This window comes from Passer montanus, unplaced genomic scaffold, assembly GCF_014805655.1.
Source record: "Passer montanus isolate IOZ18808 unplaced genomic scaffold, ASM1480565v1 scaffold15, whole genome shotgun sequence".
NCBI lineage: Eukaryota > Metazoa > Chordata > Aves > Passeriformes > Passeridae > Passer > Passer montanus.
Genome location: NW_024362051.1, coordinates 13628268 through 13644980, shown reverse-complemented (window position 1 = coordinate 13644980; position 16713 = coordinate 13628268). Strand labels below are relative to the sequence as shown.

The window sequence follows — 16713 nt, the reverse complement described above, 5'->3', positions numbered from 1 at the left end:
AGTCCACACAGTTCCTTTTTTTTGTTCTTTCCACTTTATAGTATATATGTTATCGTTTATTTATAGGCAGATCACTTCACTATTTACAGTACATGAGCGTAGAGATTCTACAGTCTTTTTGATGTAAACAAGAAACTCCACGGCAGGGGAGTCTGGAAAAAGAAGCCAGTTCTGAAGTATTTACACAATTTAAAATAGAACTTTTATACCCACTGGATAGATATAGAGAATACATTGAGCGATTTGGTTAAATTATCTATGAAACTATAGAATCTGACAATGTAAAAATACAAGAAAACGTTCTCTCATTTTAGAAGGTAGACAGTTAAATCACACTAGAAATAAATCTCTTTTCTTTTTTTAAAAATAATAACAATAATAATAAAGGAAAGGCATAAGAATCCATGCCATCTCTTAAGGTTAAAGTATATTACATAAATAAGGACACAACAGAACGGAACTGGGGGAAAAATTAAGTGAAATATAAAAAAAACACTACCAATTAAAAAAAAATACTAAAAACTTGATTCTTAATCATAGAGGGATCAATTCTGCTGCTTTTACTTACTCTGCAAGTAGAAAATTGCAGAGTTAAGTAGTGCTTACTCAGCATGAGCAACAGAGGCAGAATTGGCCCCTAATAATTATGAGCAGTGTCCTTTTACATTAAAAAAAAAGAAGAAAACCACAGAATTTAGCTTTTTTATATAAATAACAAAGCAGATGTGCCCCTTTTTAGGTGAAATTCTTACACCTTTCTCAGGAAATGCATCAATTGAACCGTTCTCTCTCTTTCTCACATGCACTCACACACTCTCTCCCCAGCTCCTGCTGCTGCCCCTGGCCCCGGGGAGGGCGAGGGAAGAGGAATGAAACCCCAAAATGAAACCCCAAAATGAAACACCAAGGCTGCATTTGGCTCTGTATTGCTTGAGATTGTCAGGGATGGACTTAGAACAGAACGGGCGTCGGGTTCAGCTCCAACACCGGTACCTCAGGACCCAGCAGACCTCCAGAAAGAAAAAAAAAATCCCCCAAAAAAGGAGAAAACCGTGTAGATCTGCAATCGCAAAACTCATTTGCACGGCGCAGAGCTGAGGTCAGACCCAGGACTGCAGCAAGGTGACTGAGCTGCTGCTTCCTGAAGGATGTGCAGCCCAGGCAGCTGTGCTGAGGAAATGAGAGAAACCTTTGCTTTGGGGCAGCATCCACCCTAAAACCCGGGATTGTCCTCTGCATTCAGCCCACACACTCAGAAACGTTTGCTCCTCCCTGCGGAGCCTCAGGGACACGCTGGATTCCAGCCAGAAACCTGCTGCCCCGCCCTGAACAACGAGTTTTTCTGGGGCAAACCTGTGCAAAACAAGCAAAGGGGCATTTTATCAGAAAACTCTTCACACATTCAGCATTTGCCCACAGCACCTGCAGGAAACGGCCGGGGGACGTTCTATACTTACACAGTTTTAAAAAAATAAATCTCCTCCTGACTTATTGCCTACCAGAATAAACCCTTTTGCTCTCAGTTTCTCCTGCCCATCCCACAGCCCCAGCCCTTGTGAGGGGTCCCACAGGCTGGGTGGGATGGAAAGGCAATCCTTGGGAAAGGGGGGATCCCCCGTCCCTGGCAGCTCCTGCAAAGCTCTGGGCACCTCTGGCTTCCCTGGCAGCAGTGCCTGGGCATTGCTTTGCTCCTGCCCCATTTCCCTGTCAGCATCCAAACCTTAGGCAGCTCAGGAGGGAGCTCTCACCTGCCCCTGTGCCCGACCCATCTTCCTGCAGACTCGAGCACTGTGAGCTAAAGACACCTTTAGAGTAAAAAAAACAAAAAACAAAAAACAAAAAAACCCACAAAATTAAAAAAAAAAAATCAAGTGGAAATTTATTTTTCACCCAGTCCTAAAAGGTGGGGGAAGCCCCAGGGCAGGCAGCACACAGCCCAAGGGGCTCTGAGCATAGTGCATAAGTCTGGAAAAGAAAGATTTTTTTGGGGGAGGAGGGAAAACAAACCATCCCAGGTGAAAGGAAAAAAAGTAAAGACCCAAAAAAAAAAAAACAAAAAAAAAAAGAAAAGAAAACTCAACCCCACTTATAGGCTTCAGGCACCACAAAGACCACTTATTGCATCTCTTCCTACCCTAGGGCTGCAGTACTGATGAGCTCTGTGCAGGACCAGCCCTCCCCTTCCCCAGCACCAGCCTCGGGACCCAGCAGCAGGGCTGGGGCCGACCCAGGGCACCCAGCCACAGGAAAACACCGGGAAATTCTGGGCCTGGCTCTGCCAAAACCAGTGCTTGGGAAGTGACTGAGTGATCCCCTGGCGTGGGCTGGAGCCCCCCAGCTCTGCACTAACCCTTCCCTCCACCACCCTTGATGCATCCCCAGCAGGGCCCAGCCGTGGGTGCCCCCAGCTGAGTGGGAGATGGAAGAATTCCACTTATTTGCTTTTCTTTTTTTTTTTTTTTTCTTTTTCTTTCTCTTTTTCTTTTTTTTTTTTTTTTGTTGGTTTTTTTCTTTTGGATTGATCGTTTTCTGAAAAACATCAGCACAGCACAGGACAGTACTACCCACCCTAAATGTGTCGCTATATACATTCTACATAAGCTCTATAGCAATCACATGTAAACATCATCATCATCATCGTGAGGAAATACTAGGACAGAAAAAGGCAAAGCTACAATGAGGCAATTGCCAATAGCAGATGCTCAGTCTCGGCCAGAGCTGCTCGTGGTCGCTAAGGTGGGATGAGAACCGTGGGATTTGGGGTGGGAGAGGTGCCAGATTTCGCTGCTGAGGCTGGAATGGCACAAGGACTGTTCCCTGGCAGTGCTCGTCACCGGCGGCGGGGCGGGGACCCCGCGGTGGCCTCCGGGCCCCGGCGCTGCCGGGCTGGGTGTTGTCAGAACCACGGCTCTCCCGAGGGAACAGCCAGGGAACTGTGCTGGTGTCGGCATTGCTGCTCCTGCCAGAGCCCAGCTGCGCTCCAGGGGCCGACCCTGGCAGGGCTCCGGCTCCTGGCGTCACATCTTGTGCCATTTCCGAGGCTTTGGTCGCTCTCCCTGCAGGACGGAACATACCCAGGGAACCGGGGAGAGAACCCCCAGGCCACGGGGAGGGGAGGCCCCAGGAGACTCTAATCTATCTATTGGCAGAGTTAAGGCTATAATATTCTATCTACAGAGGATGGCTGAATCCCTAGTGGTCTCTGGGGCTCAAAAATAAAAGGAGAAGGTGGCAATGGCTTGAGGAGCAGCGAGGTTCCCGCTCCCTTGGGAAAACAGTGCCTCTGGCCGGCTGGTGGTGGGCTTTGCTGCGGCCGGTGGGGGGCTGTGTCCCCTTCCCACCACACCCACACATGGAGGGCAAGTCCACAAGTTCATTTTCCACTTAGATGCAGCGCCGAGGGCCCTTGGCCAGAGGCAGAGCTGTGCCCCGGGGCGCTGGACGGATCCAGGTGCTGGGACGTGTATGGCTTATCAGCTACGGGGCAGGGTGCTGGGGGTGCTCAGTGTGCCCACTCCGCCTCCCTGGGCTTGGGGCTGGACTTTGGGCTGGATTTGGGGCTGGGCTTCAGGCTGGATTTGGGGCTGGCTGCCCAGTGGGAAGCACAGACAGGTCTCCTTGCCCCGCTTGCTTTGCAGGGTGTGGAAGCGAGTGTGGATCAAGCCACAGGGCCTGGCCAGTCTCCCAGCCATCCAAGGAGCTGGAGAGGAGCCAGCTCCTCCACACGGACTGGAGACATCCATCTCCCTCCCAGGCTGTGGCAGCAGGACCCAGCAGGTCAGGCCTGGCTGGCTGCAGCCCCCAGCCCCTCTCTGGAGGCTCCAAAGGCAGCGGAGGCCGGAGCAGCGCTGGCTGCAGGCAGTGCATCCCTCTCCCACCCTCTGCAGCCTGCAAAGCTGCATCCATCACCCACCAGGACCCAGCCCAGCACGGGGGTGATGCTGGGGGCTCAGGCCACGCCAGCACGAAGAATGGCTTTGACAGCAAAGTGGGTGACCCTGGGGCAAGCACCGAGCACCCCGGTTTGCCAGCAGGGGAGGCAGGGGAATGTCAGCTCTGTGACTGCTCTGACCCCCCATTTGCTGAGTGGCAAGTGCCTCATTACAGTGCATAGTTAAAAATCAAGGAAGCGGTACAATAAATCTGAATTACAGTACATCTGAGCCATAAATACATTTTTTTTAAGTATATACTTTTTTTTTCTTCTCTTCTTCTATTAAAAATTAGTTTATAATCCTGATTCTATTCACAATGAACAATTTCATCATCACACACTACGGACAAAAAAATGTTATGGTGAACACAGCTGCAACTCCACGGCGGGAGCATGGGGAGGGCTGGGAGGGGGAAGAGGGGCCGGGGGGCTCCTAGGCTCACCCTAAAACAACCAGTCAGAAGCAGAGGGGGGGACTAACGTGTGGCAGTGAGACATCAACACCATGGGGACTCACAGACAGAAGCAGCTTTGTTCAATGTAAACATCGATCAGGGGACAGCAGTCTCTCTCTCGCGGGCGTGCTCTCGCTCTCTCTCGCTCTCTCTCTTGCCATAGACTTGAATAATTTCTTTGAAAACGTAAACATATTGGAAGTGCCTTGACTGAGGTATTGAGGTATTCCTCCAAGGTTAAGGCTGTTACCGATGCAGGCTGAGCTGGGCCTCCTGCAGCAAGCTGTCGAAATCCATGGTCTCGTACTTGCTTTTCACCGCAGCTGGGGAGGACTCGTCCGTGCCGCAATCTGGGGGTGGCAGGGACAGAGCTGGTCAGGGAGGGGGATCAGCGTCCTGTCTGCCTCATGGGGAGGGAAACCGAGGCACGGCAGGGCACTGCTCACTGCCCAGCCAGGCTGGACACTGCGGTGATGTGACACTGGAAAGAGCTGGGGCAGAGGGGCTGCAGCCAGGCCCAGCTGGGCAGGGCACACACCACGGGCATTCACTGCCAGGGGTGGAAAAATCTGCTGGGTGCAGCTGAATTTGGAGGGGCTGACACAGGGCCATCTCATGGGAGCTGTGCTGGTGGCAGAGCCAGCCTGCTCCACTGCCAGCCCTATGCCAGGAGCTGAACAAGAGTGCCCCTGGAAAGCCCAGGGAGTTCAGCCTGTAGCAGAACCAAGGCTGCCTCATTTCACAGCAGCTTAACTTTTTGGGAGTATATTTTTGAATGGTGTGGTTGCATTTCCCCTCTGCCTGGGGGCTGCCCTTCTCATCCTGTGATGAGATGAGCAGGATTTTAGGAATGAGCTGGGCTGTGCAGGAAGGGGGTGACTGTGGCTCTGCAGAAATCAGGTGAGGAGCACTGAGGGGGCTTCTCTTAGGCAGTGGGGGCAGCTCTGGCCCCCCTCCCCACAGCACTGCACAGTCACCATCTTCCTCATGGGGTGCTACCTGGTTCCTAATTTCTCTGTGTGCAAAATGGGAGGCTCTAGATGAACAATGGACATTTGTGCCCACAATCAAAGTCAAGGGATGGCTGCTCTAAGCAGAACAGATACTGCAAGGTGATAAAAAAATCACGAGTACTTGAATCAGATGGGGTATCTGGAGGAAAGTCAAGACTTGGGGCTTTATTTTCTGGACCTCAGTCTTTCACTCATCAGTAATATCCAGAACCCTTCAGCCTCTGCAGAGGGTACAGAAATAAACATGCAGCGTTGGTGAAACACCTGAAGCAAGGAGGCTGGGCAAAGCCTGGGACACATTTCTCTTGCAGGACGAACACAGGGTTTGGCTCCTGGCCCTCAGCTCAGGCTGCAGCCCTGGAGACACAGTCACTGAGACCTTGCTGAAGCACTGAAAGGATTAATGCGACCACAGCACATTTCAGTGCTGTCACTTTGGCTCCAGAGTGCATGTGCAGCCTGGTGAATCTGTCCTGCAGAGCAGCAAACCACCCACATCACCTCTTGGGCTAATGAAACGCTGCTGACTGCCTTCTCTAATGCCTGGGAAGGGAGTTTTCTGCTGGAAAGCCTCCAGCACCGTGCAGAAACTCAGCAGACACAGGAAGGGCTGCGCTCAGCTGAGACCCAGCACCTCAGGCTGTGATGCTACATTTTGCAGCCAGCACACCCTCAGGCCTCACACCAGTTTCTCTCCTTCTCCCCAGTTCCCCAATCCACCTGTCTGAGCCACGAGCAGCCCCATGAGCCACAGGAAAGGCAGTGGGGCTTCTCCTGCAGGCTCTGAAGGCGTTTGGGATCCCTGAGGGACCGGGGCTCAGCGGTGCAGTGTGCTGTAACAGCTCTGTGCTGATAAAAGAGACAAAGCAGCTGCTGCTTCCTCACCCAGGTCAGCGTATCTGGTCCAGAAGAAGCGCCCCAGGCCACCAGAGCTGAGCTGGAAGGAGGGCTCGTTCCTCTTCCTCAGCGAGGGGCCGTTCTTCAGCGATAAGGCGGCGTGCTCGGAGTAGCGGTACGTGATGAAGCCGTACTTCTCCCCCCTGAGAACCAGAGACAAAGTTCAACATGTGATGAGCCCCACAGCCCTTGAGATGCAGCACTACACCCCTGGCCCGTCGTTCTTCCACTCCTCCATCCCACAGATGCCCGTGGAGCTCTGGACACACTGAATCTCCTTGAGAAAAGCACCAAGACCGAGGGCTCGGCTGAGCTGGGGATTGATGTGGCACTGCCTGGCAGAGCTGTGGGGTTTGAGGAGAGGAGCTGCCTGTAGCTGCTGGAGCCCTGGGCCACAGCTCACTGCCCACCCACCTGTTAGTCCTGGTCAGGACCTGACACTCCACGATTTCACCAAACACCTCGAAGCGTTTCTTCAGCTCGCTGGAGCTCATGCTGCTGGAGAGGTTTCTGATGTACACCACCCGGCCTTCCCCCTGCCAAAGCAACCAAAAGCTTTCAGGCTTGGACCCTGCACCTCTGTGCTGCTGCTGGGCTGTGGAGGAGCCCCTGCAGCCAGCACTGGGAAACGCTGCCATGGACACAGCCTGACATCTCCAGCATCTGGAGTCAGGTCACAGTGTCACCCCCAGGACAGCCATAACCAGGCTGGAGCAGCCATCGTCCCTTCTTCTCTTTTAAAATTCTCCTGCATTCTTCTACTTCTCCTGGCAAATGTGGAATATAGTCCCAAGAATTGCCAGGGGCAAAATCCAGTTGCATGGCAGGAAAAAGTGCCAAAGCAGCAAGTGTGAGTGTGAGAGTGTGTGTGCACAACACTAGGGAGCACCAATTTGCTCTCCCACGTGCCCACTCCTCTCCCAGCTCCCACCACGTGCCCACAGGTTCCTGGTGCACGAGGATGCAGCAGGGCCATATCTGTGATATCAGGGATTCCCCAGTTCACCCCACAAGCTGCCAGTGCCAAGTGCACTGAGGCACCAGCGTGGGAGGCTCTGGGCATCCCTGTGCCAAGGACTCCGTGTGTTGCCAATCGCTGGCGGCTTCTGCTGCACGTTGGGTTTCCCTCCCCCCACCACCCCCTGTCCTTGTTTAACACTGGCCTGGCACCAAGGGATGCTGAAGCCAGGGCTAACGGGCTCCACTGCTGCTTTTTGCAGCAGATGAGCCGAGGGCTGGGCTTGCTGTGTCCCTGTGGGTCCCCCCTCACTTACGATGGCCTTTTCCCGTCTCTTCTTCAGCTGGCCCCGCTGCCCGCTGCCACCCTGACACTGCTCGCCATTCTCACACCTGCAAGGAGGGACAGGAGGTCAGCCCGGGGCTGGGGGAGCTGCTGGGAAAGCTTCAAACATCAGTGAGAAGCTGAGACACCCACAGGAGTGGGTGGGCACTCGGGGGCACTGGGAGCCAGGGAGAGACTGGGGTCTGGACTCACTGGAAAGGACACCGAGAAGTTTTTTCTCACAGATGCCAGGGTCCTGCCCCTTCCCAGGCCTGGGTCCTGCCCATGCCCTGCCATGGAACCCCCTGGCTGCTTCAGTCCTCCACTGCTTCCTCAGGCCATGGCTGACACTTGCAGCAGTGACTGATGCAGCACCAATTATTTCCATCGTTTTTCTTTCATTAATTAGCATCTTTATGACTTGCAGCACCAATTCTTTTCACAGTTTTTCTTTCATTAATTAGCATCTTTACTACTTGGGCTCTCAGCGGAGCAGAGAGCACTGGGGGTGCTCTGCACCACGCTGAAAATTCAGGGGACAAAAGCAGTGCCAGTGTCCCCGTGTCCCCTACCTGAAGGTGCGTCTGCTGGCAGGTGACCGCGAGCGGCAGCACGAGGAGCCCGAGCTGGACCTGCTCCGGGAGCAGTAATGCAAACTGCTCCTGGAAAGGGCGCTTCTCCTCAGGCACAGCTTGCTGTCGCCATGCTCCTCCTCTTCCTCCTCCTCTTCCTCCTCATCCTCCTCCACGGGGGAGCCGCTCTCACTGCAGCTGTCCTCAAAGACGGTGTCGTACTCGGGGGTCTTGCAGAAGACCATGTCCTCGTCGTCGAGGGCACTGTCCAGAAAGCCAAAGTGCTTCGTTAAGCTGGCTCTGATCTCCTGGTCTCTCAGCTGCTTGGCGCCGTCCTTCCAGAGCATCTCAGTGCCCGCGTCCTTGCCGAGCTCCAGCCCCTGGTAGTGGGCGGCCGGGACCCTCCTCTTGTGCTCCGTCTCCACCTGGCTCGGGGGCTCCCACGACTTGAGCACCTTCCTCTGCAGGGCAGGCTCGGGTTTCAGCACCTGGCAGTAGTCGTGGTCCCCGAAGGAGCGGGAGAAGGGCCGCTTGAGCAGGCCCTGCTGCTCGGGGAGCGGGCGCGCCCGGCTCAGGTGGGCCAACAGCTCCGTCCTCTCCGGGTGCTTCCTGGGGGCTTTCCGCGAGGCTGCCGCATCCCCGGGGCTGGGGGCCAGCCCCTCCTCCTTCCCTGCCTCCTGGGGGATGTCTGGCTTGTACAGGTCCTCCTCGGCAGGTTTGTATGGCGGGGTGGTGGGCGGTGTGAGACCTGGAGCCCCCGGACAAAGGGCAGGAGTCAGCTCTGCCCCTCCGGCCTGCCCTGCCCCACCCCAGCCCTGGGCTGCCCCCACAGCCTCATCCAGCAGCCCTTGGGGGAACAAGAAGGACCAGAGGGCTCTCCCTTCCCTCCTGGCCCATGCAGGGCCCCCTGAACATCTCCTCCCACCCCAAACGCATTGCCCTGAGCTGCTCCTGGTGCTCGGATGTGGCAGTGCACAGCAGTCTCCTGTGTCTGCACTGTGAAGGGGATGAAGGTGTCCCTTGGCTGGGTAGGCTGGAACTGATGCCTCCAGGCTGAATTTAGGGTAAATGAGCTCCCTCCCAGAGTACATTTTTGCAAAACTAAAGATTTCAAAGCATGTCCTACCTGCTGTCCCACACAGCTCCACGGTCAGCATTGGCTCAAAGTTTCTCTTCCCAAAGGTTGGGTCACTGGAGAAGAGCAGAAAACCAGGAAAGTGTTTAGGTGAACCACAGCCCCAAAACCCACAAGCAAGCTGAGAAAAGACTTCCCACAAGTGAGCCCTCCCACTTCAGCTGGTGCCTGACAGAGTAACCCCACAAGGGCAGGGGGGTGAGCAGCTCCAGGGCACACACAAAATGCCCTGCCCTGGGCATGGGGCTCTCCCAGCTCCTCACACCCTGTGGCTCCCCACAGCCGTGCCCAGCAGTGCAGCTCCCTGTGCTCTGCAAACACAGCTCCCTGTGCTGGCTGCAGAGGCCCTGCCCAGCCACACAACCCCAGGCACTTTCCAGCCCCAGACTGGATCATTCAGCCCCACCTGCACTTACGTTTGTGCCAAGGACAGCGTGAGACACCTGGGTGTTTCTGAAAGGCAGGAGAGAAGCAGGTTACCAGTGGGGCTGTACCCCTGAGGGTTTTGCCCACCTGAGAGGGACGGCTCACGCTGCCAGGGCTGAGCCACTCCTGCACCTGCAACTTGCTGGGGTTTTGGGGCACCACTGCAGCTGAACCCCAGAGCCCAGACCCAGGGAGAACCCACAGGGATGGGGCAACCTGGTCTTTGCTGGGTTATGGCCCCACCAACTCCTCCACCTCATTACAACCATGGGGAAACTGAGGCAGGAGATGCCCACGGATTGAAAAAGCACCCCAAAAGAGAACAGACCCCCAGCTGCCCATGCATGGGACCCCACAGCCAGCACACGGGGGGCTGCTCAGAGCTCTGCTGCCAGCTGAGCACCCAGCACCCGGCCAGCATCACTCGCCCAGGGCAGGGATGGCACGGGCAGCACGGGCACGCTGGGGACAGCAAGCAGAGTGAGTCCCCAAGCCTCTCACCTGTTTGCTCCAGGAGGGCACAGCGCCGGCTCTCAGTGGCCACCTCTCCATCCCCCAGGGAGCCCAGGCAGAGGGGCTGGGGCTCTGCTGACAGGGCTGTGCCCCCCACCTCCACCTCGGCCGCCGGCTCTTCGGCAGAGAAGCCCTCCAGCACCGGGCACGGCGCGGCCTCCCTGCAGCCCAGGGGCACGGGGGGCTCGGCGTGGGGCTCCTCCAGGAAGGAGAGCCAGTGCCCGAGCTCGGGGTTGAGTCTCTTGGAGCGGCGCACGGCGTAAAGAGCGCTGTCCTGCCTGCGGGCCACCTTCCCCGCGGCCGCGGTGCCCTCCTGCCTCCCAGCATCGTCCTCCAGGGCCCCCAGCTCCCGCGGCGCCTCCGCCTCGGGGCTCTGCCGGGGCTCGCCCCTCTCTGCTGCTGCTGCTGCTCTCACTCTGGACGCGCAAGTCCCGCTGGCATCCTCCCCGTCGGGCGGCACGGGGGAGCAGGAGCCGGGCGGCCGCGCCAGGGCGGCGTACACGGGCTTGCCCAGGCGGTATGGCTTGCTCACGTCACACAGCAGGTCCCGCGCCAGCAGCTCCTTCAGGATGGAGAAGGACGCCGCGGGCTTCTTGCGGCTGCCAGCTGCCTGCCAGGCGCAGCCCGGCCGGCTCTGGGCGCTGCCCGGCGCGGGGGCACAGTCCGGTTTGGCTCTCTTGAAGGGGCTGCTGCAGGGCTGGGCTCTGCTGTCGGCGGGGTCGCGGGCGGGCAGCTTGCGAGGGGGCAGGCAGTAGGTGTGCATGTAGCGGATCAGCTCCACCACCGAGTGCAGCTCCCCCTCGCAGGAGAACTGGCTGCCAGGGCCATCCTCCGCCGAGGACAGGGCGGCCACCGAGTCGCCGGAGCTCAGCGAGTCCTCGCTGGAGTCACTGTCGTCCTCGTGGTGGGCGCAGTCGCCCGGGGATGGGTGGTGGCTGCTGCCGGGGCACTCCTCGGGTGCCTGGGGGGCTTTGGTCTGGGAGCAGGAGGTGCTGGAGGTGAGGTGCCGGTGCAGCTCCGTGCAGCTGCGGCTCTGTGCCTGCGGGACGCTCGCCCTCCTGTCCCGGGGACCCTCCACCTTCCGAGAGGAGAGAGGAGAAAGTCAGCCCTGAGCCCCACAGCCACGACCCTGGGGGGAGGCTGAAGAGCCACCCCACACCCTCACAGCCCCCAGTTGTGGCTCACCAGCACCCCGACCTCCCTGGGGTCAGCCCCGTGCCCCGAGTGCTGCCCCTCCTGCAGGCAGGGATGCTCCTTCTCCCCAGGAGGGATCTGCTGCTCTTCCCACCCAATCTAACAGGCCAGGCCTAATGCACCGCACAGTTACCATTAGCAAAGCAGGAAAATCTCTGGTGGCACCTTCTGCCGGGTTTCAGACCAGCTCAGGTGCTGGGTGGGCTCTGCAGTGTGACAGGCAGGGACTCCTGGCCAAAGGCCTTGGCTTGGGCTGAGAGTCAGCAGGGAGGGGGCAAGGGGGTGACCAGTGATGGGGCACATGGGGCTTTCACTAAGGGGTGCTCAGGGAAGCTGAGAGAGGCCAAACCCCCCTGGGTGCAAGTGAGATCAAGGTGCTTCTTAGCACAGCACAAAGCCTAAAGTCTTGCAGAGCCCAGACTGCATCAGACAGGGGTGGGAGCACTGCGGGTGACAGTCCCTGCCTGTCCCAACGCCTTGCCCAGCCCAGAGGCTGCTCACACTGCCCAACACCATCCTCTGGGCCGGGAGGTGGGTGCTGCAGGGGTTTGGGTTTGGTACCTTGGAGCAGGGCCGTGGGGGCCGGGACTTCGGGGTCCCCGGGCGCCGGGCGCTCCCGTCCCGCTGGGCCTCGCAGCTCGGAGGCGACGGAGACAGGAGCAGCTTCTTCAGCTGCAAAGAGAAGGGGCAAGAAGAGGAGTCGGCATCGCAGCGAGGGCAGGAGAAAACGCCCCTTGGCTCACGCGTGAGCACATCCAGCCCCGAGCATCCGACCCAAAAATGGGGCAAAAAAATATCAGGCAGGGAGGGTCAGGTAAGCAGTTCCCACCCCACGTGGCTGTGGGGCAGGTGCCTGGTTGTGAGCAGCCCTGTGGGGGTCAGCATTCAGCCCAGGGACCCCCAGGCAGGTTGGGCAGTGTGCAGGAGGGAATTTGCTTCCCAGGGACAACCCCACTCGGGTCAGACACACAGGAGCTGCCGTGGCATCCCAGCTTCTCACTCCATCACTTCTGCCCTGAGGTGACAGAGGCTTTACACTGGTGTGAGTGATGGGTTTGGACAGCTCGCTGAGTCCCCCTGTGAGGCTCATTTAGCCAAAACGTCCAGAGAGGGCCTCGACTCATTAACGAGCTTCCAAGGCGCTTTGGAGATGCAAATCCCTGTGGGATCTGTCAGGATCTCCCCCAGCACCGTGTCACCGTGGGGTTTTCCCCAGCTCACTCGCAGTGCCACCGCTTCTGATGGCAGGGTCAGCACATTATCCTTCTACTCAACCCCAATTTTGGTCAGGGGGAGGGAAAAAAAAAACAACCCAGACCCCACACCCAGCAGCAACATTTGAGATTGTGCCCATGTGGCGCTAACAACCGAGGCGACAACAGCTCAACAGCAAGACGACTGCGTAGGCACCGGGGACTGCAGGAGAGACAGATCTGGGGGGTAGGGACTGATAGAAAAGGGGTGCCCGGGTCAGGGTCTGCCAGGAAATGCCAGCCGGGGCTTTAGGAGAGAGGCTCCTGTGGGTGGAAGCGCCCAGCTCCCGCTCCCCCCCGCCCCTGCAACGTATACATCCTATATATACACATACAGGTCATGTGTGATATATACCCCTGCGCGGGGCGTGGGCGGTGGAAATGCACGCTGTCACCACTGGATGTCACTCCTCCCCTTCGCTGCGTTTTTGGGGACACCCCGGGACCGGGCTGGGGGCTCTGGGGGGGACTGCGAGGCGCGGGAGGGAGCAGGCTGGGTGTCCTGGCCCAGGGAACCTCCCAGGCATGGCAGGAAGGGGAGCCCCAGCATTGCAGGGAACCAAGAGGGATGCTCCAGCCACCAAATCTGGAGGGACTGGAGGCCACACAGCCCCTGAGGGGCTTTGGTGGAAGGCACAGGGAGGGTCAAACCCTCCCACTGAAAGGGCAGGGGCTGACACTCAGGCAAGCCCCTCTTGTGACAGCAGGGAGCTCAGCCCAGGGCAGAGCCAGGGGGAAAAGCCACCACTGCCCATGGGCACGGGGCTGGGATGAGCCAGGGAGAGCCCCGGGCAGCCCCACACCTGCACATGGCGTTAAAAGCAGGAGTGGGTGTGCCAAAGCAGCCCCCAGCCCCCTGCCACCCGCCCCCACCCCGTCCAGAGATAGGTTTGTATACACACAGCTGGTTCCCGTGAGGATGGTGATGGAGGTGACAGCAATGATGCAGAACATGTATACGTATACAATACAAGTATATGCTTTGGTATTGACGGTTAAAGAGAGTTTTAAGCCTAGAATGAAAAAATTCAGACCTTGGCTTCCTATCATACCCATGCAGCCGGCTTATCTGGGGCTCATCCAAATCCACCTTAAACAGTAGGAAGTGGGTTCTTACTAGAGACAGCTCATCACACTCGGGGGCCGGGGGCGGCCCCCCCGTGACCGGGGCGGTGGGTTTGGGGGAGGGGGCAGGTGAGGTGGTGGCAGGGTTGAGCGTGTCCCCCTCTTCCATAGTTCGGAAGGCAGCCAGGCCCATGTCATCTCCCTGTATATCATCCAAAGTCTCCGTGAGGGCTGCCAGCAGCGCTTCGTTCTCGCTGTCTATTATCTGAAAGGAGCAGGCAGAGAAGAAAAGGGGGGTTAGGCTGGGCAGAGGGTCCCCGGGGTGCTGGAGAGGGGACAGGGACCAGCAGAGCCACAGCAGCTCCCACACTTCCCAGTGACCCACTGTGAGACCTGTGAGAGGAGTGTCAGTCTGTCCACCTGCACCCCAGCAGGGAAAGAATGAACCAGAGCAGCTCCTCTCCCCACAGTCCCCCCAGCCCGCCACGAGGCAAACAGCAGCAGACAAAGGAGCTGTCAGGAGAAAGCTCCTGGCCCAAATCCTCCTGACTCTGCAAGCGCACGAGCAGTGAGCTCAGCCAGGGCTGCCCAGTGGGCACGAGGGCACAGCCTCCCAGGAGGGCACAGGGGAAGCTCTGCCCGGGCTGCACCGCTGGCCTGAAGCCACAGCTGGTGACAACAACCACTCTGAGCTCTGTGTTCACTGAGAGCCCCCAAAAAGGCACCTCCAGCTGCCCAGGGGCTCTCAGCCCTCACACTTAAAGCTGCACCCAGTGCTCTGTGAGACCCTGTCCAGAGCACAGCCCCAGTCTCTCCCAAATCTCCCATCAGCACCCCCAGATCATGCTGTTCACCCAAACACTGGGTCAGGGGAGCTGTAGTGCAAGGCCCATCTCACCCTGGGCCAGGCAGGACCAGGGGCTGCTCCTGCCTCCTCCTTGCCCACTGCTCCAGCTTGGCATGGGTTCCTCTTTTCATCTGGGCTTTGGCTCTGCTGAGGCACCTCCAGCCTTCCCAGTGCCCTCCCAGTCCCACCCAGCCCCACGAGTTCCCTCAAGTCTGGCAACAGAGTGCTGAAGCCCAGAAGAGGGTGCAGAAGCTGAGGAATGGCTGGAGCGAGCCAGCAGCTCCTTCTTTTTGGTCCTCCTCCATCACAACCTGAATGTAAACCATGTCCAAGGAGAAGCAGGCTACCATCAGGGATAAAATTAGCACAGGGGTAAAGTCAGGCTCACAGGCAGGACTGCTGCCTGCACACAGCCTCCCGTGTTTCTCTCCTCTTGTTTGAAAATTAAACATCTTTTGTTCCATGCCCTAACCTTGCTCGCAGTTACTGGAGCAGGCTCCAGGGAAAGGCAGCAGGATGCTCCATTTTTGGCTCCGTTTCTTTTCCTCCTGTTATTGGCACGAGATTGCTGTGCATACAAGTTCAGTGGGATACATTTCATCATACTCCACTGCTCCTCATCGGCCTGGCTTTTGCATTTCTTTTCTGTTTATCTTTTCCCCAGGAAGTTCACGGAAAATATGCATCTCGTGATGAAGGTCCCTCAGCTGGACTGGACCATTTTCAAGCACAGCATCAGCCCAGCATAAAAGCCACAGGGTTGTTATTATGGGCAGGTTAGAAAATATTGAGCCTTTTTTTTTTTCATCTCCTTGTTTAAATAGAAATCCTCCTCCTCCCAAAATGTAACCCAGGGTTGGTAATTAGCTTGTACCAGTGGGTCACAACCTCCCTGTGCAAGGGGGTGAAGGCCTGGGTGCTGCTCAGGAGGGCACAGAGACCCCAGCCCCAAGGACAGGCACTGCCAGGGCATGGCACGAGCTTTGGGCAGGGTGAGGGTGCTGCCAGCCTGCTCTGTGCCCGGTGCCCTCTGCATCTCCCTGCTTCCAACCTGCCTGTGCTGTGCCCTGTCCTCACAGCTCCAGGAGACGAGAGACAGGAGCACAGGGACACAGAGCAGTCCTGCCTGTGCCCAGGAGCATCCCCTGCCCCAGCTCTGCAGCCTGCTGGCACAGGGAGCAGGGACCCAGCGACAGAGGGGCTGCCAGAGCTGGCAAAACAGAGGAAGGGGCTGGTTCCTGTGAGGAACAGGGTGCAGGGGCTGGTTCCTGTGAGGAACAGGGTGAAGGGGCTGGTTCCTGTGAGGAACAGGGTGCAGGGGCTGGTTCCTGTGAGGAACAGGGTGATGGGGCTGATTCCTCTGAGGAACAGGGTGAAGGGAATGGTTCCTGTGAGGAGCAGGGTGCAGGGACTGACTCCTGTAAGGAACAGGGTGCAGGGGCTGATTCCTGTGAGGAACAGGGTGCAGGGGTTGGTTCCTGTGAGGAACAGGGTGCAGGGGCTGGTTCCTGTGAAGAACAGGGTGATGGGGCTGGTTCCTGTGAGGAACAGGGTGCAGGGGCTGCTTCTTGTGAAGGAGCAGGGTGAATGGGCTGGTTGCTGTGAGGAGCAGGGTGAAGGAGCTGCTTCCAGCTCCTGGGAAGGGAATTTTTCCAGTGCTGAGACCCCCGCACTGCCGCCCTGGCATTCCAGGAATGGAACAGGACACGCTGCACCCCGGCTGCAATTCCAGTGAATAATCCAGCACAGGAGGGCTGCCTCAGCAGCCTCCTCCTCCTCCTCCTCATTAGCCCTACTCCGCTTACCCCATTTAGAGCCGATGCACAAATTAATGGAGCACTAATCAGCTGGGGAGGAGATATTAATAGCCGTGTGTGTGTTCCCTCCTGCCAGCCTCCCTCCCCCTGCCCCCGCCGGGCTGGGTACCTGGAGGAGCTCGGAGTCGTCGGTGCTGTACTGGCTGGAGTCGGTCTCCGAGCGCTCCCCGCCCCACTGCAGCTCGCCGAAGCAGCCGGCCGAGTCCAGGTCGCCGGCGTCCAGCTGGGACAGATCGATCTCGGGGAAGTCGGAGTAGAGGTGCTCCTCGCCAGACACCTCATACTGCACACAGGAGAGGAGAGAAACGCC

General features: G+C 57.8%; 1 protein-coding gene across 1 annotated transcript in view; it reads right to left on the bottom strand.

The window, feature by feature from the left end:
- Positions 1 to 15: 15 nt before the first annotated feature.
- Positions 16 to 16713, bottom strand: part of PPARGC1B (PPARG coactivator 1 beta) — a 46988-nt gene continuing 30290 nt past the window's right edge. The window contains exons 2-12 of the mRNA XM_039701439.1: positions 16513 to 16686; positions 13792 to 14004; positions 11983 to 12093; positions 10216 to 11305; positions 9705 to 9741; positions 9280 to 9344; positions 8154 to 8901; positions 7574 to 7649; positions 6714 to 6835; positions 6288 to 6442; positions 16 to 4739 (exon numbers count right to left, since the gene is read on the bottom strand). Coding sequence (XP_039557373.1) covers positions 4636 to 4739; positions 6288 to 6442; positions 6714 to 6835; positions 7574 to 7649; positions 8154 to 8901; positions 9280 to 9344; positions 9705 to 9741; positions 10216 to 11305; positions 11983 to 12093; positions 13792 to 14004; positions 16513 to 16686 — 2895 coding nt within the window. The 3' untranslated portion in view covers positions 16 to 4635. The remainder of the gene's footprint in view (positions 4740 to 6287; positions 6443 to 6713; positions 6836 to 7573; positions 7650 to 8153; positions 8902 to 9279; positions 9345 to 9704; positions 9742 to 10215; positions 11306 to 11982; positions 12094 to 13791; positions 14005 to 16512; positions 16687 to 16713) is intronic.